This window comes from Apus apus, chromosome 17 (genome assembly GCF_020740795.1).
Source record: "Apus apus isolate bApuApu2 chromosome 17, bApuApu2.pri.cur, whole genome shotgun sequence".
NCBI lineage: Eukaryota > Metazoa > Chordata > Aves > Apodiformes > Apodidae > Apus > Apus apus.
Genome location: NC_067298.1, coordinates 9,006,982 through 9,031,593, shown reverse-complemented (window position 1 = coordinate 9,031,593; position 24,612 = coordinate 9,006,982). Strand labels below are relative to the sequence as shown.

Here is a 24,612-nt window from a genome sequence, read left to right as displayed (position 1 = left end):
AAGCTGAGAAATACATGTTTAAATTTCTGTGTTACCTTTTTTTATTTACCCATCCTCGGAGCAAGAATCCTGTGCTTTGCAGGCTGATAATTTTGGACTGATCACCTCTGTTTAAACTGAGTCTTGGTTAAAAAATAGCTTCTGGGATTTCAAACAATTCTTTAAGGATTGATGTAAGATTTTAGCACAGTGATTTTTAAGAGTTTCAGATAAGATTACCCGTTTTCTTTGCCTGAGCTCTTAAATACTGTTTTATTTCTGTATTTCTAGGGTATTTGAGATAATGCTTATAGTAGAGTTTCCTTCACTCACACTTGCATATAATAACCACCTCTGCAGGTTTGAGATTAGTTAACCCTGGTAATGTTTAAATCAAAAGTTTGTTTTAATGGGATTTTTTTTTTAATACTACAGGAAGGTAAAATTAAAAATTGACAGGGTCATGCAGCAAATATAGTAGCAGAGCTGGTGGATTCATTTATTGTTGATGGGTTTCTGTTTTCCACCCCGATTTTTTTTTTTAACTGAAATTCAACTTTGTACTTACTAAAATGTGAGAAGTAGAAGAGATCAATTTTCAGACCAATTTCAAAGTTATCTTTGACTGCTAATTTTTTTTTTTAAAGCATTCTGATAGCTCTTAATTTAAATCTATGTTGTTCCTCTTCTCCCCCCCTAGCCCCAGCTGACCAGCATAGCAGTCAGTCTTTGTAAGTGGTGTGTTTATGATTTCATGGTACAATAGTGGTTTTTCAGATGTTGAAAAATGGACAAGATGTTAGGGCTGGGCCATTTTGGAGTTGGGTGGAGAAATGAAGTGGAATTTCTAGTGCATGAAAGTTATGCATTAGAAACATCCTGGCTGGTCTGAGAGGCTCCATCCCCACTAAACCAGGAAATGCAAATATTCGCAATAGCCTTTGTTTCCTTAAAGTTTCCCACGTGTTACTTCTTCTTTTTCACTGTTTGATGCTGTGACCAAAGCCCTGCCTTATGCTGAGTCCTGATGGGGATGGTTAATACAGCAAGAAAATAATAAAGAAAAAAAGGCAAAATGGCAACAACTTAAGGTTTTGCATCTGCATGCTCAGTTTTGCTGGTTGAAACGTGAATCTCTGTAAAAGAGGTTTGTAAGCTGTTACGGTGAGATTTGAAATGGATTGTTACCTTCTTTGCTGAAGTGACAGCATGATTTCTTTCCTTTACCTCTTGACAGGCATATCAAATAAAGTGGACGTGTGAATAGGGCTGGTGACATGTGTGGCAGCAAGCCCATCGCTGAATGCATCTAGGAAATGTGAATGCGTTAGCTGCTTGAAGAAGGAATTCAATGGAGGGGGTTGTGTTTTGTTTTGCTTTTGGCTTGGAGTGGAATAAGGGAGGAGAAGTGGAAAAGGAAGCCTATTGTTTACAGTGAAACAATACTGTGAAGTAGACATCATGATGTTAAAACAGGAGTCTAAACATGGCAAATCTAGGCAGACTCCATCTGGCCTTGCCCACAAGTCGCTCTGACGTCCCCAGCACAGACTGCTGGAGTCTTGAGACGCTGTCGTGTCATCCCCGCTTAACAGGAATTTAAGATAGCCTTGAAGAGTCTATCCCAGAATTTTTTTATTGCATAAGATGAATGATTTATTGGCTTTAACTGTTTATATTCGGTGTTTCTGTGCATGTTCATTAAAGTTGCTTCTATGATAAATGCGTGAGAAATTAATTTTGAATTTTCATCTCCATGTGTTGTATTACGTGCAGGTGTTACGGGTCTAGAATTGCAAAACCAGTTAAAGCACAACACTGTAAGCAGCATTTAATGGACTGAATCTGTTAGAAAGAAGAATTTACTGTTACTATATTTGTTTCTGGCATATTTTCCAGTGATTTAAAGTATATTGTGTTATTTGGACATTTTTCACTTCTGGATAATCCATATTGCTCTTTGGTGTTTAAATGCAGGTTATTGTGGGTTTTGTTTGTTTAGTCCCAGAGGAATAATTCCAATTTGTTGAGAGACAGATTTCTAGCTGACAATGCTTATAAGCAGGTGCATGTGATCCTTCAAAATGGGTTTCATGTTACATGCTGTATATTAAGGATTTAGCATCTGGCTTGTGTCAAAGTTGAATTCACAGAACTGTTTATGGGACAATTCAGTATTTTAACAATTATTAAAGGAAAATATTGCTAAAAGTGCTTTTCTAGTACTAAGGGTACCTAATATGTATTTTGAAGGTGTTTGGGTATCCGCCTAGCAAGAATGCTTTTATATGTCACTTAGAAGTAGTGTTGAATATTTTTATTTCAACCTGACAGGTTAGTATTTAATAGCACTTACAGAATTCATTAGTCCTTCTGAATTGTTCCAATGTATATTCCAAGTAAGACTGTTAGAATTGGAACATGATTCTAAATTTACATTAGATCTTATTTAGGTTTATAATTCTGAAAGAGAGTTGGAAATTGGTTTCCTACCAGTATGAACTGTAAGTGTATGTGGGAGGAGTATACGGGCAGATAGCTGTGCCTGTTGAAGAAGTTACCATCCCTTGCAAGTTGTCCTGGCTCCCCAAGGGTTCATGTTATGCATTTCCTAATTTACATCAGAGAAACGTATCTGGATAAAACAGCTAGGGATGGTGGTTTGAGGTTACCTGGCTGCTTTGGCAGGCAGGGCTCATCCTGTGCTTCCCTGCTGTAGAACCAGGGGTCTAGCGGATGGTGGAGAGTGTCTGCATTTAATCTGATCCAGCAGAGCATGTCTGAAATCATTATCAGTTTGTCCAGTGTCCTTGGGTGAACTGGGCTTCCCTGAGCATGTCATATGGCACCTTCATGAGCAGTGACCCTTTCAGCTCACTTGTCTTCAGAGCATGATGCTGAGAGTTTTAATTCGGGTAGCACTGAATTTCAGGTAAAGTCTTATGGAAAATAATTAAACCTTTATTTTAAGAAGGGCATGTCAGTGTGTGTTTTTATGTGTTTTGTACTAACAGTAGAGATTGTTAGGTTATTCTAACTTACTAGTGCTTCATGAGACTCAGAAAAACTGTCAATAAGTAAATTGGAGCAGCCTGAAAGCACTTGTGTGTATATTTGCAAGAGAAATGCTTTTTTCAGTGTTTTAATTATGTGCTTCTGAGTGTGCTTTGGGAAATAGAAAATAAAACTCCATGTGAATGTATGAGGTTGTGTCTCTGAAATCCTGAAGTGTGTTAGGTTGTTATTTTGGTATCCTGATGGCAAAGATCTGCTTTTCTTAAAATTAAATGTCTAGAACTGCAAAACAGAGGGAAAAACTAGAAGTCTGCATTAAAATGAAAATATGTGGGTAGTATTTATTTTTCTTTAGAGCTGAAAAATGCACTGGTGTGTTGAGCACTTCTCCAGTGCAAGTGCAGGTTGCCCTGGGAACCTGCCTGCTTGGCCACCATGTGCCTCTGCTACTTCCCTCACATGAGAGCCATGGGTGGTGTGACTGCAGGGCAAGTCAGCAAGGCTCTTGGGGCCAGTGGCAGACTAATCCATCTTCCCAGAAAGTTAATTTTCTGTTAAGCCAGTTCAGCTTCCTGATCTACCTTGCATCTCTATGATTGCTAGACCTGATTTGAGAGAGGAACAGCTGCAGCTCTCTTTATTGTTAGGTGCAACTTGAAACCCTCCACCTTCTGTTGGTCAGTGATCTTGGTTAGAATAATGGTCAGCTGCTGCATTCTTACTCATTTCATGTTTCAGTACCTTCTTTACTCCCCTGTGCACCTGTAAAACGTTTTTGTTAGGTTTACCTATCTTTGTGTCCCTTCTTGACCATAATCAATCGCAGTCTTCTGAATTGCATTCATTTCAGTAACTCAGAAAAATTCTTAGTTTTTGATCGTGCTATGTCACTTAGTTTATCTGCAGATAAAAGGGAAATGACAATTGCAAGGAAATTAAAACAAACAAAAAAATTCTCAATGATATTAATTGTAAAATCAAATTTAATGTCTGTAGTTGGGATGAACAGTTGTATTTCAGAACTGTAATTGAAGAAGTTATTACCCCAACAGCTGTATTTGCAGATCTGTATGGTGGTGTTTGCAGTTCTTTGTTCGATGAGTAGTTGAAGCCATCCTGGTTTATATCTTCCCATGTGGGAATTTAGGCTGGTCCAAGGAGGGAATGCAAGCAGGAAAGTCTAAGGTTCTCAGTAGTGTGCCAACAATGGAAGAGAACAGTAGGAACTTGTTAGAAATGTTTGAAGTATTGAGCTGTCCTGCTGGAACCTGTGCACAGTGTGCTGATTGCCTGTCATTCTCCTAAAAATCAATAAATGAGTGAATTTATAAAGAGTTTTATACAACGTGGAGAAAAGTGCATCGTGTCAGTCAGAGGCTCAAGCCCCAAGTGATTTCTGGATCCCAGGGGCAGCCATCGGAAGGCGAGAATGGGTGGTGTGGGTGTTGGTTTGTCTCCCTCCCTCTCCCTCCCCCAAGCAGGCTCATTCCAATCAGCAGTGTAATTGGAATGCAACCACAGTCTGGAGGAGGAAGGGGAATTTTTGGCAAGGAGAGAGAGAGCAGTTGGGAGCTTTATTCAGATTAAAGCATAGACGACCATTCATTATCAGTACAACACACATTAGCAACAGCATAGCATTGTGTTTCTACAGCTGGGACTTATTTTAGTGGATGTATTGCACTGCGTATTACATGCAAACAACTGGGATCTGATCACAAAAAGCCATGCTAGTGGCTTTCATTAAAAGGTGGTGTTTCTGTAGAGGGAAGAAAGACTTGTCTTCAAAATGAACTGTTGTGGTAAAAATTGATAGGCAGCCTGTCCTTCTCCTGGCTGTTCCAAGTGTTACATATGTTCTGGAACAAACACTTTTTTTTCTGGGTGAAAAACCCTTGGGGAAAGAAAAAAAATGCAACAGCAATTATAATGTTAAACTGTTGGTTGGATTCAGAAGGCTGAACTAGTTTTCCTGTGGTGATGACACACGAAAAGCCGGAAGATTAGTAAACATAATCTTAGCTTTGGACCCAGTCCTTCCCCCTGAAAACTTGGGGCTGTCTGTGGACACAGTGTTGGTTGCTCACAGATGCCTGACATGAGGTGGAGGGGGGGTTTCTTATTAAATCACCTACTGAATTTTAAATGCATTGATTACGTGTTTCCTTCTGCTTCAGCTGATGTGCTTGCTTCCATGGACCTTTATTATTGCTTTTTAATTTCTTACCTGTCTTCCTGCATCTTTCACTGATAGTATTAATCTCTTCCCACGTTTTAAAAATTATTTAAGAAAGATAATTTTTTATACAGAGATTTAAAAACCAATATATTTCTTGTGTGATTATCTACAGCTGCGATCCTGAGATACTAATACCTCATGTTACTGGGTACAAACACGTTTAAACTTTGTAGTTTTTTATAAATTAAGAGATACATTATAACAGGTAGATGTGCAAAACAGCCAGCCAACCTAACACTGCAACATCCCTGTGCAAGAATGTGGTGAACAAATTGGCCATAAACAGTTTGCTCTGGGTTGGAAGTACCCAAACATATGATGAGGGTTGAAAACAAGATCACTATCCTTAAATGTCCAAGATCTTTAAGTTCAGATAACATTTTCTTTCTTGATGTTGCCTTCCTCAACACTCATTCTGGATCTGTTATCCTGCCACTGAAAGTGAATTGAATCATTGAAGACTCTTACCTCATATCTAACGTGGTGATTTGGTGAAATCTCATAGATCTTTATCACTTTTTACTTGTTTTCATTGCAGTCTTCAGAAAAAGAGAAAAATACTTATCTTCTATAAAATTCACATTTTCAATAATCATAGTTCCATTCAGTTTTTTGTGGGTTCAACCAGTTATTTCACCTCCCTCTGCAACTGCATGTAAATTCTAATAGCTAACACAAATTAGATTACAGGAGGATATTAAATATTTTGTATTTACTTGCAATAATTAGATTATTTTTCAGTAAACCAATCTTTGTCAGCCACTGGCATAATAAATCAGAAAAAGGAAACTGACAAATGTGATTCGCTTAATTCCTATTGTTTAGTATTTGAGAACTATGCATAGCAAAGCAGTCATGGAAGGAGGCAAGGTCGCTCTTTTCATGTTTCTGTGAACTGACCCGAGTAGCATATGTTAGAATGAGATCATAAGGCATGATAAAAAGATACTTAATGAACATACAGTATGTAAAACTGATGTGCGTGCTTGTCTTGGCGCGCATACATTGTTCCTTCGTATTGGAATATTAATGTTCTCTTTCCTGTAGACTACCCAGGAAGTCTGTAAGAAATACAAAACATAACTATCCACTGACTCATTGATAGTTCGTAATAAATACTTTATCTACATGTGTGCACTAGAAGCCCTTAATGTCTTGATGATGCACTTACAGTGCAATTCTCCCCCCCTTTTTTTCCAAACCAACGTCAGTATATGCAGGCAATGGTTTCTGGTTTCTAGTTTCTGCAAACCTTCACTGCAAGTTTAAATAGTTTGTTGTTGTTGTTTAAAAACATTTTCTTTAAATTATTTTTAACAAACACAATACCAAATAACCTTTGTCATTGGCCTTGTGCCTCTAGAGGATCCACTAGTGGTGCAACTGCACAGATCTGATGACATGACTTTGCGTCCAGAACCATCAGCATTTTAGCTTGGCTTTGTCATGAAAAATAAATCTTGCTATGGTTCTTTCTGTTTTTTGAATCTTTGCCTCAAAGTTGACATGGAAGTCTCAAAGATAATTAAGTCCCACGAGCTTTATGAGAATCATAGCCTGGATAAAGAGGAGACCCCAGCAGTGACCTGAAATGGGAGGAAAAAGCTGCAAGGAGAGATCCTGTGTCACAGGAGACCACTGGGGAGTCTGTGTGGGAGAGTGTCTGTCTAAGTGCCCTTCTGCTGGGAAAAGCCTCAGCTATGGCTTTCAGTCAACCATAAAACATAAATCCATAGGAAACCAAACTTCCTTAGTTTTTATTCTCAAGGAACTATTAATCAGTTGGTTATCAGAATATTCAAAGTAGGTTCTAATACAGTGTTGAAACTGTTAGAAAAGTGGAGCATAAGCTCTGGTGGTGGGAAAAGCTTTGTCCAAAAAAGTCCTGAGATAGATTGGAGCTCTGTGCAAATGTTTCACCTAGAACTGAGCTGATGCTTTTGGGACCTGGGCTTTTTCACCTAGAAATACCTGGCACAGAGAGTGTTGCTAATGGAAGTTTCTCATCTCTCCCTGTTTTGTTAACCTGACAAAGCCAGAGTGGGTTGACATCTGACTTGCCTTAAATGTGGTTACTAGAGAGGGAAATGTTGAGCCAAAAATACTGGTTTGTTCACTAATGGCTAATTGGTAGGGAAGTGATTATTAGTTTGTAAGTTGTGTGTGTGCCCAAGCTTACAAAAATAAGACTTTGGTTGAACTGCACTGACAGGCTTGTGTAATATTTTGAAAAGAGGTGTTTATAATCAGTTAACCTTGCAATTTCTCTTTTAGAAGATAAGTCAAACCTCTTATTTTGGACATTATACAATTTTAGGAACATGTATGGCTCAATGTGCTATAGAATTTTTTACTTAACTGTTGGATTTAAATCCTTCAACTTCATTTGACACTTCCAGTTTCTTGTAATGGGTGAAATTGTACAAGTATTTGTATCTTTCTGAGATTTTTTTAAAGTAGCCATCTGTGTAAGCATCTATTTTCCTTGAAGGTGTGGACCAGTTGTTGAAAGATGGCTGGTGAGCAGTAACCTCTTTCAGCTCTTGAACAACTCAGGCTGAGGGTATTCTTGGTGTAATAAAATCTTAAGGAACTGCAGAAGCATTTTTAAAGTTTGTCTTACTATCTGTTTCTTTAAATGACTTCTAAGCTGTTATCAATTGTGTGGATAGAGCAGACTTCTAAATTGCTGGGCACTTGGAACTCTTTAGTAACTGTGGATTTTTATTACACCCATCCTAAGGACTTTATTGGAGTGTTTTGTGGAGCAGACAGTGATGTGACAGTCTGTTTCCTGTACATGCATGCTTGAGCAGCAGGTACCAGAAATACCTAAAACATTTGGCTCTCTATTAGTATTTTACTGCTGTTGGCTGTTTACAGTGGGATTATTGGGTGAAAATCCCTTAAATAGAGCTCTGCTTTAGGATTGCTATTATGACTTTGAATGGAGAGAAACAATTTTTTAATCTTTTGAAGAAGATCAACTAATAACAACCTGGAACCAGGCAATTTTTTTTCACATTAACTGTATTGTTATGAGCACCCCCTTGCATCAAACTAACTTTCCTGGGAGATTATATATATACTCACCTTCCTTATGGTGTATGTCATATGGTGTATGGAAGGGGATTGTTTTATGAATCCCTGTAGTCATTAAAGGTGTCCCCTTCTGTTTTATGGAGGCCCAAAACTCACTAGGCTGGGGAGGGTTTTAGCTAGATTTTACAGAGGCGAGTTTCTGTGGAAAGCAGTTTCACTAAAATCAGCATCTTTATAAACATAAAAATTGGGAAAACATGAATTAAATTCATTTAAAATGATACATAACTTTGTGCTAACACGCAGAACAACTCAGGATGGTGCTTCTCTGCCCTGACCATGGAAATCTCCATGAGAGTGCTCATGGACTAACCTCTGCTTTCTTTTATTTGGGCAGATACTGTAAAAGGAATTGGAGAGCTGGTAGCCCTGCAGGATCTGTTTGAGGATATTCTTTGGGGGAAAGCACGATCAGTTTTGTTTGGTTTTACGTAGTGTCAGTGGGCTGAATTATTGGATGCACTTTTCTGTCTTTGCGTTTCCTGGTAGTAATAAATATTTGTGATCTCATGGAAAAAACAGTCATATACTGGGGAGTCTTCTGCAGTATTGGTCCTAGTGAAATACCTCTGCCCCTTTCCCTTTTTTCTTTTTCTGTGTAGTTGTGGGAATTAATGCCTTCACTCAATACCCAAGAATCTTTTTGCGTTATCAGTAAATATTTTAATGTTTCACAGGGGAATCTATAATTTCCTGCTTACCAAACCTGTGATAATAGATAAGCATATGCAGTTGAACAGTGGTGCACTTAGTGAGGAGAAGTCTTCCATGTGTATCTTGGCATCTTTATATGAAAGTTGTCCCTTTTGACCTTTTATTTAGTTATTTATTTTTATTTATTCTCATAAGAGATTGTTTTCCCTTTGGTATTTTTAGTTGACAAATGCAAGTGTTCCTCCCTTCTGATTTAAACAAAAAAGCTTAAAACAATTATCAGCTTCTACAAATAAAACATATCTTTGGAGCCATCAAAACTCCGTCATTAGAAGTTAGTCTACTCCACCCAAATGTTTTTCAGGTAAAAACTTCCATTTAGTTTCCACAGTGGGTAACAGAAAAGCCAAGACTGTCTCACACGCTGCTTTTTGTGGTCAGTGAAGCTTTTGCTTGTCTGTGGAACTGAACATAAAACCCTGCTTGTGTAACACCACTAATTTTACTGGCATAATTATTTGTCCCACTGTATGGTGAGCTAGTTAGAAATGCTCCAGTTCCCTTACTGGATGAACACAGAGTTGGCAAAACCATTGAGGGAAAAAAAAAAACCTGCATATGAAACTATTGCCTGAGGAAACCACTGTCATATCACTTGCACTGTAATTTACCTGAAGGTAAATTGTCAAAAGATGACACTCCTGGCTCATCTTTCAGGCATTATTTTACATGACAACATAAGTTATGTAGGAACACAATCATTTCTGTTCATTTTATTTTGAGCAGGATTTTCTGGAATGCTGGACAGGTAAAGTAACTAATATTTTTAAAGTTGGGAATCAGTAACTTAATTTTGTATTTCTGTTTTTCTTGCAGTACTGTGTGCAAAGAACTTGGTGAAAAAGGATTTTTTCCGTAAGTAGCTGTTAAAGTTTTATATGTTGCTAGATGGAATACATATTATGTAGGTTTTGTACATCAGTGTTTGCACATGATTGTTGTATTAAGATATTTGCTGTCAGGGAGCTGGGGGCTTTGATGTTTTCACACCGTTTAATTTCAGGGCTTCTAATTTTTTCTTGGTGACACTTGTCACAGATTCATAGTAATTAAAACACATTGGTTTTTTTGGGAGTGGGAAGCAAATTTGCTCTCTCAGGCAAATTACATGTTTTTCAATCAGTGCCACTTATTTATTAAAATGTTCTTCTGTGAAAAACTTTTTGTCCAGCAGACAGATACAGGTACAACCTGATTATTAACAATCATGTCATAATACTTACCTACTGTGAAATTATTATTTAATTAATTATAATAATGTTTTGAAAGAAGTGCTAGGAGGTGGATGAAGGTGGCAGAAAGGAATGTTGCTGGCTGTGTAGACATGCACACACAGATCACCTGCCTGCTGCTTCCCAGGTGTGAACAGGAAGAATTCAAAAGATCAGATCTGAACTCTGAAAAGATTTTGAAGAAGGGATGATGCAGAATTATGTTGTAATTTGTGATACTTCTAAAACTTGTTTTACAGCTGGGTTTTTTTTATTGATTCCAAGTTTCCAGGTGTTTAACAGTTTAATAGTGCCTAAAAAAAAACCCTCAGGATTTGAAATCTGTGGTGCACTTTGGTACTGAAGCTCAAGTCTGACAAGGTCCCATTCCTCCCCATTCCCACATGCATTGTCTGAAACTTGTCTTGAGCCACTGCTGCTGGACTGGCTCTGCTGTGAGTCACCTGAGGAAGCAGAACTGGTACAAAACTTGTGCTACAGAAAATGTGGATGATGTTTCACCACCTTAGGTCCTTTGGCTGATTCACTGGGCCCTCAGAGGAGGGGAGGAATGGGTGCGAGGGGGAGAGAGACAGGGCTGCATGACTGAGGGCATCAGTGGTGGGACCTGGTCAGAGCAGCAGTTGCAGTAGAACTGATTCTAGACTGTGCTGGTCCTGCTGCTTTTCTGTCCTCAGCTGTGCAGTTCAGCACCATCTTTGTACTGTTTTCCATTGATCAGTTGAGCCCATGTTGAGTCTTTTGTAGTACTAGCAGAAAATGAAGTAGAAAGCTAGCAGAAAACCAAGCGGAGCTCAAAAGTGAGAATAATTTGCTATAGATGGTTTCCTGTAACACTCATAACTGAAGGAATTGTAGGAATAGGAAGAGTGTAAAACTATTTTCTCTGCCTTTTGCTGAATTCTTTGTATACGGAGAACTTACTCAATCCTGAATTAGGAAGCTTAAGTTTTTCAGATTTTTTCACCCAGTGTTTGACCTGCACAACATTTTCTTGTTCTATACCAGTGAAATAAACTGCTAATTTAGCTTCCTGTGCCTAATATATCATGTTATTCCCTTTCATTAAATATGACTGTCATATAGGAATAAAAGGCAACTTCAAATAAAATACATTAAAAAAAAAAAAGAATTGTGCAATGATACAGGACTTTAAGGCATCCTGATCCATTTGCTAGGTTTTTTTCTTTTCCTCCTCTTTAGGACTTCCTGATCCATTTGCTAAGGTTGTGGTGGACGGATCTGGCCAATGCCATTCTACAGATACTGTGAAGAATACACTTGATCCCAAATGGAATCAGCATTATGACCTGTAGGTGGTAACAGTGATAACCAAAGGTTTGAAGTGAAATCCTCTAAAGTACACAGACATTGTCAGTGTTCATAATACTGTCCTATTTACAGCTTGGAAAATATACTAGAGTTTATTAGTTTGAGTGGAAAATATGTGTTTCAAAATACCACTTTCTCATTTCTTTCAAAGTCTAAGCTTTACTCTTGGTTTTCTAGTGATGCTCTGCAGCTTGACATGTACTATAGCACTGGTTTACTGTAAAGCACTTCTGTAATATGAAGCCAATAACTGACAGTATGTCCCTCAAACTGCTTTTCTCTTCATGTTCTTTATGTCTGTTGCAGTGCTACTGTGTCTTCTGTGTGCCTCTTGTGCAGTTTTCTCTCCTTTGTCATTTTCTGTCCCAAATGTTCTTCTTACAAACTGTTATGTGGGTTGGGCACCTTTCAGTGCTTTTGAGCAGTATAATTTGTTTAGAGTGCAGATTTCAGACCTCAGCCCTTTCACACCCTCTCCAAGACTGGACATCCATTTGTGAACATCTAGTTTGAACATACATTTTTCAGCAGTGCCCTAATGGTGCAATTTGAGAGTGGCTTGCACTGGTCTTGCAGCCACCAAAAATGGGAGGCCCCCTTTCTCTCCTGGTTCACCCCTTTCCCCGTCCACTGCCTGCGTTCATGCTGCTTCCCTTGTACTGGCTCCATCTGGCTGCTGGGTAAATAGATTCATTCACTTAACCCATAGGAAGGGAGCTGGAGAGGGAGGAAAAATGTGCGTAGTTCTTTGCTGATGAAACGAGTTGCGTTGGGTCAGTAACAGTGAGCATTAGTGTGCTGGCTTGTGTCAAGGGGTGAGCTGTTGTGGCAAGTCTCTCATTCATCCCCACTTGCTTTGTGGATCAGGCTGGAGCTGAAGAAAAATCCCTGAAATGCAAGACTTCCCTCATTGTTTAGGGAGGCCCATTAATGAGCATTAATGCATAGCTCCACAGGGCTAAAAGGAGGGTAAGGTGGAAAGGAAAGTGCTGCCAATGTGACTTGAGTGTGAAGCCTTCCTATAACCTTTGTGCAGCTAGGACCTCTACACTTTTGAAGCAGGAATGGTGGACCATCATTTGGCATTTATCTGCTTCTAAATTCCCCGTTGAAAATATCAACAGTTCCCTGTGTCTTCCCCAGAGCGTGCCAGGCCTGTCTTGGTGTTTAAAGTGTTGTGGTGATAATGTCAGCAAGCAGTTGACAGGAATGGTTTATAAGGGATGCTAAGTGGTCCGTGGACTAATGACTTGGAGACTTGGTTCCCTTCTGGGGAAGAGAGCAGAGGAGATGGAAAATGAGGGAGGATGTTAATATGCAGTGAGAGTAATGGAAAAAAATAGTAAAACCTTTAGAAAGAATTCCTTTCTGGTAATAATTTTCAAGGAAGGATGAAGAGAAGATATTTTTACATTGTATAGAGCAAGTCATGCTTGTATCCGGATACTGTAATTGTCTTAGCTTTGAAGCAAGACTATGATTGCAGTCCACATGGTATTATAAAAAGCAGAGACAGAAATGGGGTTTCTGGCAGAATATTTTGCTCAGGCAGATTTGGAGCATCTCTTGTTGGATAGTCTGAAGGAATGACCTGCATGAAACATTTTTTTTTATTATTTTTGGGGGAAGAAAGTGCCTGAAAAAAATAGTTTTTGTTTCTTTAGGATATTCTTTTCAATATAAATTACTTGTCCTGCAGGGAAAACTACCTCGCTTGATTCTGGCGCTTGCGTTTCCTCATGACTGAAGTAAACACAGCATTTCTAATCCAAAGTAAAATTTAGCATTATGTCAGGTCTTGGAGTTTGAAAATAATCCTCTCCCTCCAAAATGTTTGCTTTTTATTCATAATAATTTATCCCCTTTTATTGTCTTGCCTGTTATTCCTTACTCTATGGAAATTTATTTCCATTTATAATAGTCTGTCACGTAGTCTTCAGTTCCTATTTAAAACAGCAGTAAAAGATGAAATGTCTTTGATACAACAACTCACTGCCTGGCTTTTATCTTACAGTAATTTTTACTGTAATATTAGTCAGTGTCAGGTCTCAGCTTTTCATCTGCACTGGATTAAGATAATTAACTTTTCCTTTTGGAAAAAGATTAGGAAAATAATAGGAATAGTAACAGTACTACTGTTAAAGCACCTGGTGGCAAACCTCATAGGTTACAGGACTTGAAGCCTTCTTCTCATCCTTTGAAAAGAACAGGTTTTTTTCAACTTCCTAGTGTTTACCCTGACAACACCCCATTGCATGGGAACACCAGCCTCTGCCTCATGACGCTCCCTGCGTTCCAGGAAATGCTTTGCACACCAAGCATAACAGATGGAGTCTCGTGGCAACTTGCCTGCTCCTGCCACCACACGGTGTAGGAAACCAACCCGGGGAAGGTGCAGCTACAAGGAATCTTTTTTAAAGAAAAATCTTGCTTTTTTTTTTCTGCTCCCCCCCAGCCATGAAGATTTCTGTTGGTGGTGAAGTGACTGTAATAGGCTTACCTGCAGTGTGACTGTCTCTTGGCTCAGTGGGGTTGATTCAAGTGTCCCCAGCTTGGAATTTGTAGAACAGGTTGATACTGCTGCTAATTAAGTGTGTCATATCACATGATGGAATATGCAAATGGCACAGTCAGATGGATCTGTTGTGATGTATTTATGCAATAATGTCTGAATTAAGTTGCCAGTTCCAAGGGAATTTTGTGACTTGCTAACCTGCTTCAGCATAATAGATATTCTGTTGTATGAGATTTAAAAAAATATATTTGCGGTGTTAAAAAACAAGAAAGGTTTTGCTTCTGCCTTATGTTGTTCTTAATTCAGATCTTAGTGTGAGAGGAAGCAGTTGAATTAAGTTAGTTGCTTAGATTCTTCAGCCTAGGTGGGTGTGTGTAAAGGGGAGGGGGGGGGTGGGAATCTGGGAGGCTTTCCAGAAAGAAATTGCCAAATAGTTGCTGTCTGGATGCAGTTTAATGTCAGTAAAATACCAAGCTTGCCCTGGATGTCTTCCCCTTCCTTATTTTCAGACTTGTGCTTTCCCTATTGTTCAGGCCTGTCTTCAAAGCTGTGAATAGCCAGACAACACATCTACAGACTTTCTTGCATTCAAAGCACTTAAACAGTACTTAATCCAGCAGTTCTGAAACTAAACAAATCCCCTTTTTCTTTTCCTTCCCCTTTCTCCCCTTCTGTGGTAGCCTGGATCTCTCCTACAGCCTTCCTGTGCTCACCTGTGCCCTCCAACCTCCTCCAACCCCCCCAGCAGCCCTTCAGGTAGCAAGTCAATATGGTCTGTTTAGCTCTAAAAGGCATTTGGACCATGGTCACCGCCAACACCTAGTCCTGGTCCCATGTTTACTCCTTGGCTCCCAGGCTCTAGCATGGACTTGTTGCTCTCCTTTTTTAAACCTCTCAAGTCAAACCTCACCCAACTCCTGCCACTCCTCCTCTTCCTACAGTCTCCTCACTGCAGGTTCTAGTGCTCTTCGGTGCCTTCACATGCTCAAGCCTCTGCACTGCCTTGGCAGAATCGCCCTTCTCCCCAGCCTTCCAACACTTATTTGCCCAGTTATTGCTAATGATTCTGGGTTTTTCCCAGGGAGAGAAGGTGCTGGCTTGGAAAATTCTGTCCTAGATGAGACTCCTAAAGAGCTGTCAAACAGCTCCTTGCAGCAGCTCTGCCTTCTTGATGTGGCTGTTCAAACCAGATTGATAAAGCTGATGCTCTTTTCATTTAGGGTGAAGGCATTTTTGGGTGGTGCTGGGCCTGTGTCAGCAGATCTGGCCGTTCCAGCTCCAACACATCAGGCACACAAGCCTTTGCTGAACTTCTTAGGAGGGTCTGTTGGGAACATCTGGAGTAGGAGACCACTTTGCTTGCTGTTTGCTTGGTGCAGGTGCTTTTGCAGTGTCTTGTAGACTCAACATTGGGCTAGGTAGCACTGGGGAGGAGAAAGGAGCAGGCCATGTGTCTGTGCTGTGTTCCTGTCTAAGCCGCAGCCTCTGGCTGGTTCTCTTCTGACCATCCCAGGGACCCAAACACCCTTCAGTTGTTACCAGATATGAGAACAATGTGAAGGTGGAGAGAAGAGAAAAAATGGGGGTGTTATTTTTCATTATGTCTATTTGCATCCTCTTCTCCTCCAGTCTGAAGACAGCTGGTGTCTCAAAGCATAACTCTACCATTGTGTTGCAGAAACTGAGAAAGGGGAAAATGGAGAAACAAACTCAGTCATTTGTCCAGGTTGTAAAAAGAGGCTGCATGACAGCATGGATTAGAAAGAGGGAATTCCTGGCTTCCATGGCTGAGTTCATACCTTTTGATGTTGCATTTTTCTCTTTCTGGAGTGAGTACATCTGGCTTGTGATCAGGAAGATGTGTGTTTTTTCAGGAATATATGGATTTATTTTTTTCCACTTTCTTCATTCAGCTTTTCTCTACCAAGCTGAAGATAGAATGCCATGGGGATGAAAAGTCACTTGATACCAAACCTTCCAGAGTGGTATATTGGCTCAGAAGGAAATACCACCTTGGAAAAGATAATTTTAGTTAGACAAAGTAACAATTGTCCCTGTGTTTTAGAATTTAATTATTGTAGGGGTTTCCAGTATGGTGTAGACTTGATTTTTTTTGTTCAGTAGTGGAAGTGCTGAGAGTTGGCATTTTTCTTAAAATTTCCAAACATGCACATTTTTATCCAGAGCATCTGAATACAGATTTCAGGAAATACGGAAGTCAACAAAATGTATATGGAAACTTAATTTCCAGGTTTCTCCTTTATTAATACTAATTCTGTTATCTCTGGTGAAGTACTGACATAGTGAAATTAATATCGCTCATAGGGTAGAGTTTAAAAAAAGCTCCAATAATTTTATGATGAGGTAGAAAAAGGCACCCAACAAAATGGGGGGAGGGGGTGTTTTTTGTTTCTGTTTTGTTTTTTATTCTTTAATAAAAAACTTGCTTTCTTATTTGGAACATTCTTTTTTTTAATAACAAAATTCCTAGCTAAGGCTTTTTGTGTTGGAACTTTATTGCCAGATGATGTAAAACAAATGTAACTTACGCACCAAATGAATTGGAAACATCAACTTGTCCTACCATCACTCTCTAAATGCAACCATGTATTTTCATGCCTGAAATACAGATGAAATAATCCATGTAGAAATATAGATGAAAAATTTTGCTGTAAAGCCAACCAGCAGTTACTGAACTATTTATTTTCTTCCTTTGGAGAAAAAAAAAAAGGACATTTTTATTTGGAAAATGCAGCTTGTCTTGCTTATTGCCTTTAAATATGTGAATCAGCCAGGTTTGCTGGTGCAAAAATCAGAGTAGGTTGTAGTAGCAATGTAGAAGTCCACATCTGTTTGGTATGGATGTCTTGCTGTCTGCATCTCAACCATGAGACCTTCACCCTGAAATGTTACAGTAATTCTTGGAAACTGTGTTGTATATTCAGTTGTTCTACATATAATTCAAACTGTTCTGTTATGAAATTGTCTTTAACCATATACCTTTGACTTTTTTAAAGCAACAAGGAAAACTGGAAAATTCAAGACAGGTTATGATAAATCCTTATTTTTAAGTGCACCTAAATTGTTGTCATAAGAATTTATTTTAAGTACATGAAACATTGTAGACTGCAACTGTGCACGTGAATACCCATCTTCATCTCTTGTTTCTTTATGCAAAATTGGCATTGTCAAGGTTGTAAGGCCAAAAATCTGATCTATGTTTACTATTCCAAAAACTTCAGGTTTTGAGTATGTGAAGTTTGTGTTTTGTTTGTTTTGTTTTTAAGAAATGTGCACTGGTTGTTTTAAACCATGCTCGTGGATAGGTGCCTACAGTGAAGGCTTTTTGGTTTCTTGGGTCAGTTCCTGTCTGCACGTGGGAAAAAGTTGTCCAAGTTCTGCTTTTTGGAAAAGTGGGAGAATTGTTAATTGAGAACCTACCTGATCACAGCTGCAATTTCAAGCCATGACAGTTAGTTCAATTGTTTGGTTTGCCAACCTTGACAGTATCATTTCTATCTTTATGAAAATATTAAGATGTTTTAAAACCAACAAAGTCTCAATAGGGGAGATGTATTTAGACATTGGTTGAGCTTGTTTGATCAGTTTTCCTTCAAAAACAGACAAAAAAGCACTTGGAATTAAAACTGCAGAAGGCCAGAATTTGTGGTCTGGGAAGGGAGAACTACAAGCAGTTCTTGGGATACAAGCCATAGTTACAAATTAATTTTCCTCAATTTGAAATAACTATAATAATTCAGTATTGGGAATAGCTGATTTATCTTGGGCATTGGAAATTGTCCACTAAAGGTTTTGAAAACAAAACCAAAAAAAGTAGTTGCTTCTGAAGAGCAAATCTTCAAACTAAAAAGCAAAAAGAAAAGAACCTGATTGTCCAGGTTCCCCCAGGTGGGGGAAATGCAGATGTAGGTTTTGAAAAGCATTTCCATGGTGTTGCTGTGAGGAGGCAGTGCAGGGGGAAGGGGGCACATCTCAACCAAGATACTGTGGGAGCTTTTTGTGATGGGTCACATCTGTAATATGTGACACTTGGTATAAATGAGGCCTTTCTGAAGCTTTCTTAGTAGTAAAATAGCTTCCCAAAGATTTGTTAACTGCAGAGGTGTAACTGGGTTTGCTGTGTATTTTCCCTGGGCACTCAGGAGAGCTCTCAGCCAGGGTGACTGACATGGCAGTGGTTGGAAGAGCAGCCTGAGCAGCAGTGGCAGATGAAGTGCTGCAAAAGGGTGCTGAGCTGAGGGATACTGTCCTGGCATTGAACCTCTCTGCCTGCCAGCACTGCCACCAGCACTGCCATGCTGTTTGGTTAGGCCCAGCATGGGCAGGAGTTGAAGCATGTTGGTAGCTGCTTGAAGAGATGTGGTCAGTGCACCAGCCCACAGTCTGTTCATGTTACTGTTTTAAACAGATTTCAGTAGATTTTGTACTCACATAAATGTTTTCCTCTAAAATCGGGATTTTAGATTAGTTTGTATTCAAGTAAACTCCCTTGTAAGACATGCTTTCATTAAAGCACAATGTGTACATCTTCTCTGAAGATGCTTCACTTTCTTGCTGATACAGTATGTGCTTAATTTTTAATGTAATGGTTGATAGTCTTTTTTTCCCCCCAAGGTGATTTTTGGAGCATCTTCACAGTATTCAGTAAGTGCCATTCACACTAGTGTTTTTCACATTTTTCAGATATATTGGGAAGTCTGATTCAATAACAATCAGTGTGTGGAATCACAAGAAAATCCATAAAAAGCAGGGAGCTGGTTTTCTGGGTTGTGTGAGACTCCTTTCAAACGCCATCAACCGCCTTAAAGACACTGGTTGTAAGTAAGCTAAAGACTAATGTTTCTCCTCTTTCAGATTAAACTTGCCTGCACAGAGTTTTTAAAGTGTGATGGTTGAGTTTTCCTTGTTTTGTATAAAGTTTGTATATTTCAGTTGATTTTGCAGTTTGAAGTGGTGTTTTGTGGCTGAGGATAGCACGGGTGGGTTAGAAAATGTAGTTTTACCTTTGGTGTTTCAACTCCTTTGCTTTTTTACCATGGACAGTGGTAACTTCAGTGCCACAGTCTGGTCATGGGTTCTCAAGACTGAACTGACTGTGTTGGAATTTTAAAGGAAGAGAAATTCTAATTACCTTCAGATTATCATTTTATTACCTTCAAAAATGCAGGTCTTAAGGGGTAAATGAAAAGGGTAAAGGCAAATTTGTAGTTTAAAAATTAATAGCCCTTCAAAATGAAATAGTGAATGTTGTTGTGAGATATTATGTGCTTTATAACACACAAAGCTATTTGTATTTAGTTTTGAAAAAGTTAATTAACATGTATGGTGCTGTTTTCTCATTATCCTAATGGGTGCCATTTACTTCTGAACGAAATTTGGCACACTGTGATGGAAAGGAGTGTTTGGCTATATACATCATTTCAAAAGTGACATGCTGGTAGAGAAGTGCTGCAATTCTGCCTTCAATAACAGGTTCCTTGGAAATAAAGGCATAACTGAAGTTTTAATTTTTAAGCATATGTCACTAGATCAGTGCTTCAGTGCACTGCACTTCGCTCAGTTGTAGGAAGTTTGACCAGTTCAGTGCAAAACACCTGGATTGCTCTGCAGGTGAGCAAGGTGCTAGCAGTGCTGAACTGCAGGGGCACTGTGACAGTGGTTGGGCTCCACAAGGGGAGAGAGTGTTCAAAACACTTCTTACGGTCACCTGAGACACGCAAATTTCTACTCATCCATAGAGCTTTGTAAAGTAGGAAAAATGTTAAAGGTACTTTATGTGATCTAGTTTTCTGATTTGAAATGATAGGAAAATTACGTCTTAGCTGAAGACTTCTAGAGTTTTGCTTCCCTTCCCCAATCTCTTGAAGTCCTCACTGTCTTATACTGGGCTGAATTTTTTCCTGGTAGGCACACTTCAGTGTGCCTTTCAAAAGCAGCAAAATATTGTGTGACTTACACTTTGTGTCCTTGTTTCATAGATCAGAGGTTGGATCTGTGCAAGCTTGGGCCAAATGACAATGATACTGTTAGAGGACAGATAGTAGGTAAGTAAAATCCTTTTGTTCTCTTGGAGCTTAAGAGTAGCTATAGAAGCAACCTTCCTAGATGTCAGTTTTTTGTATTTTTATTTGTATATCAAATTCAGTATCCAGTGCCAGAGCCATTTGGACTTGAAGCTGGAAGTGGGTATGTAGAGAGTTAAAATAAAAATTAAAAAAGCAAAACCAAAAGCAAATAAAAACCCAAATAAAGGACAAAAGAAAAAAACACCTCACTACCCAAACCACCCCAAAAAAATCCCAAAACACTCCCCCACCCAACATTATGGTAAGTGTTGGGGCAGATAAGACCATACATAATACAAAAGTTGTTTAGAATATTTTAATTTCACTGTAAAGAATAGTGACAATTTGAGCCTGAACTAGTGAAAAATTGAGTACAAATTTCAAATTTCTTGGTTGTTGAGAGTTCCAGTTGGTTTTTCACAAAGGTAAAACCTCTTGTAACAGAAGTGAGTTGTTGTCTGGGATTACTGGGTCAATTAATTTTGCATTTTTGCGGGTTATTAACAAGTCTGTCACCAATCTCTGTACCTGTGCTTTGTCTTTCTGCGAACTCATAAACCTTAAATCACTTAAGAATTAAAAAGCTCATAAATTGAAAAATAAGTCTCCACACACACTCTCTTCATAAACACACTTTTGGGTGCATTGTCAGTTGTTTCAGAAGGCAATCTGTCTAGTGGGTCACTTTAGTAAAAAAAAAAGTTGGTTGGGATAAGGAGGTCTTTATTTTTATGGCAAGATGTTAATGAGAATATTTGAACATGGAGAAAAGAAAAGTGAATTTGCATATTCAGTTTTATGTTCAGTTCCTAGTTCAGGTATAATACTCAAACAGCATTCTGGTTTGGTCAGCCAGGGAAAACTATTGAAATATCAGTCAGCAAATAAGGACTTCAGTGTGTTTGTTTGATTTCCTCAAAGTGCTCTGTTGAATAATACCTGTGACTTTACCTCTTTATGTTTCTTTAACCATCTGTCTAGCATCTGATTTGCAAGTGTTTGCACAGTGTTAAGGTAAGAGTGAGGTGGCACAGGAGAGTCAAATGATGGTAGAAATGTGGAATTGTAAGTGCACTGCTGACACTTCAGACCATTCTTGAATATTAGATTTTCCATGTGAGCTTGCACAGAAGAGTAAAGGATAAAACAGTCATTTTTCTAGGGTGCATTTTGTTGCCATTTTGGTTTGCTTCCTGTTTTTGCTCCCTGGTCCCCAATTATCCACGCTTGATGCATGCAATTCTTTTTGTGGGGTTCCTTTTTAAGAGAAAACACAGGTCTGCTTGAGGAGAGCTTGTTCAGGGACTGCTCCAGGCAGCAGAGACCCACTCTGCTCATAGGAGTCCTTGAGATAGGATGTTGGGAGGGACTGTGCCCTCACACCATGATGTGCTCTCATGCTGCCCTCCAGAGTAAGCAACATGCATCCTTGTCATCGTGGCTGGAGAATGCTGGCATGAATTAAACAAGCCAAAAAACCCCAAAGCAGACAGGTCTCAAGGCTGTTGGGATGCCAGTAGGGAAGCCTGGGGCAAATACTGTGCAGTGTGGGCATGGCAAATACACCTCAGAGATAACTAGTTGTCAGAGATAACTAGTCAGTATTGCAGGCATAAACTCAACTGACCAGTTGGGTTAACCTGATGTGATCATGAGAAGTGGAATAGCCAAAGCAGCCTTAGCCTTTTCATCCTGCTGCTGGGGTTTCTCTAATTAGCAGGAGTTGCTGGGGTGTCTCTAATTAGCAGGAGCTGCTGGATGGTGCAGAGAACCTAGAAAAGAACACAGCTTTTCAGGTCAGAGCAGAGACTGGAGCAAATCTGTGTGTTCTGCTTTCTGCTGTTATCATCAGCAAGGTCAGGCTTCCTCAGTCATGGCTGTGGTTTAATTTAATGCATCCTTGGTAAGATTCCAGAGACTCCTGTCTTTTTTTAATTGAAATTGTCATTATTAATCTCCTTATATTTTAATCTTTCTTCACTAATGCAGTTTTGTTGAATGGGTGAATGAGCCTGAGTAAAACTAGGTAATTCCACTGCAGTAGCTATATGGTGGAGAAATCTTGATTGAAAGTAAGAAAGAAGACAGAATAAATTACAAAAACACTCTCAGTCCTTCTCATGATGAGCTGGCTTGCATTTAGAGGCTGTGCAAGGTTGGACAACAATATTAAAATGTCATGGATACCTTCAGCAGATTATGACCTTACAGATAAAGTGCACAGTGGGTAAGCCTTTATAATTTGGGACAGGGAGCAAGGGGATCTTTGTCTTAAATACCTGGGGTTATCTTCAAAGGGGGGAAGAAAAGGGACTCTTGTGACTAGTGGATGCAAAAGGCACCTGAACTGTGTCTTAATCTTGCAGCTCTCTTCTGTGCCACCATGTCATTTCTGATGTGGCGGTGCAGAAAAAAATGAGCCGTTACTCATTACAAAATGAAGCTGTGCACAAATTTTGGTCCTCACATAGGCAAAGAGGAGGTAATTGTTTAGTTTCACTTTTGTCTGTGTGTGTTGCTTGCCAGACCTTGCCTACATGCAACAGGGTGAGCTTGTAATGGGTGGGTTTGTTGCAGAATAAATACATCATCTAAGATTTTGCTTTGGTTGAAGTTAAATCAAAGGTGTCTTTTGATCTAGGAAGCTGGCTTTGTAATGTTAGTGTTCATGGAAGACTAGGAGTTAATTTTGATTAGGAATAAAGCAAGCAGGTACTGCAGGGCTCCCTGGGTAGGTCTGTTGGAGGCCCAGAATCCTAAACTTCAAAACATGTTGTTGAAAATTTGGACTCTCTGGCAAAACCTGCCTCTCCTACTGCATCTTTTCAAACCTTGTGATCTCGACAAAAGCCCGGTTGTGTGGTGTAGGTCTGTAAGTTTGTTTCAGTGCACACATAAATAGGACTTGAAGCCAGTTGTCCAGAGGTGCAATAATGCTACCTCAAGAAATGTGTGCCACAGCACGTATCTAGCTTTTTAAGTAATAGTTTTATTGTTAAAGGCAAAACAAAACATCAAAAAAAGAACCCAAACCCCACAGGAACACAAGTGTCATAAATTATCAGATTGGACACTTGCAAATTATGATACTGGGAACAAAAGCTACACCAAAAAAATAAATCTTTGTTTTCTTAATTGTTCCACAAAAGCTTCAGGCATAAATATCCATTACAGTGTAACATGTAAAACAAAACAAACAAAAGCACTACAGTTTTGCTGAGGGCAGTAAGGGCTTTTCAGGGTGCTTTGTGTGTGAGTTGCATTTGACTTCTTACCACTGGAGTTTGAAAGTAGCCACTAAACCAAACATGTAGAGCTTCCAGCAATTAAGTTTTGCCTGATTTTGTGTGTGTATGAATCCCACGTGCACACAAAACGCGTAAAGTAAGAGTCAAAATCATGCAGGAATTCCCTATTTTGGGTCTTTCTACAAGCAGTTCTCCCATTCCCAGCAGAGCAAGCCTGGCACTGGCGCCGTCCCGCTTGCTGCCCCAGCCATGTGTGAGGTTGGCCACCCTGCTGCCACCAGACCAGTGTCACAGTCTGTCTCATACAGAGAAAAGCTAAGGACAGCCTCAGAATTCATTTCTTTTTTCTGCCTTAACTTGTATTCATGTTCTTCAGGCTGTATTTTTTGAGTTAATGTGTAGAGAGTTACCTGTATGAAAACACATGCTATTTCTGTATATTTGTGAGGAGAAAAATCTGAAGAACACTCAGCTTAGTCCTCCAAGTTGTACCCTTTCTCTTTCAAATATAGCTGTGATTTGCATTCAGATGTCATATCTCTAATAATTCTTTTATTATCTTAATAGTAAGTCTTCAGTCGAGAGACCGAATAGGCACAGGAGGACAAGTTGTGGATTGCAGTCGGTTATTTGATAATGATTTACCAGATGGGTAAGCTGACATCTCTGTCATGTAAATACAAATACAGCTCATACAGCAGACTTTTGCAGTAATGAGAAGTCAGTGAACAAAGAGTCTAGTTTATTTTTATATTTGCACTGAAGTGTTCTACAATTTTGCCTTTAGGAGCAGGAGATGAGCCAGCCAGGCTACACAGAAGAGTTAGTAGTTTGACCCTTGTCTTGTCTCTTCTTGGAAACAGGAGAAGGCATATATGAGTGAATACATTAGAAAACGTGTCTTTCAAATTACAGAACTGATAAACTAATACAATGTTAGATCACAGCCAGCAAACTGATCTCATCTATATAGCAGTTTTGTAGCAAGGGAGAGAGCACGTGGGCCTGGCTGAATTGTGCGGTGCTGTGCCAAGCCATACGCTGGTATTAAAATGCATCACTTCCTCTTCCATGTAAATCATGGTGAAGGAAATGTGATTGGAAAAGCTAATGGAGCCTGAGTTCTTGCTGTGTTTACCTGCCAAAGGCT

At 39.3% G+C, this 24,612-nt stretch overlaps 1 protein-coding gene across 2 annotated transcripts in view; it reads left to right on the top strand.

The window, feature by feature from the left end:
- Positions 1-24,612, top strand: part of SMURF2 (SMAD specific E3 ubiquitin protein ligase 2) — a 63,489-nt gene that overhangs the window by 17,012 nt on the left and 21,865 nt on the right. The window contains exons 2-7 of one of the 2 annotated variants that reach the window (XM_051635258.1): positions 9,866-9,904; positions 11,485-11,593; positions 17,146-17,175; positions 18,833-18,966; positions 20,128-20,193; positions 24,030-24,114. In XM_051635258.1, the coding sequence (XP_051491218.1) occupies positions 9,866-9,904; positions 11,485-11,593; positions 17,146-17,175; positions 18,833-18,966; positions 20,128-20,193; positions 24,030-24,114 (463 nt within the window). The remainder of the gene's footprint in view (positions 1-9,865; positions 9,905-11,484; positions 11,594-17,145; positions 17,176-18,832; positions 18,967-20,127; positions 20,194-24,029; positions 24,115-24,612) is intronic. The other variant, XM_051635259.1, reaches the window with a different exon arrangement.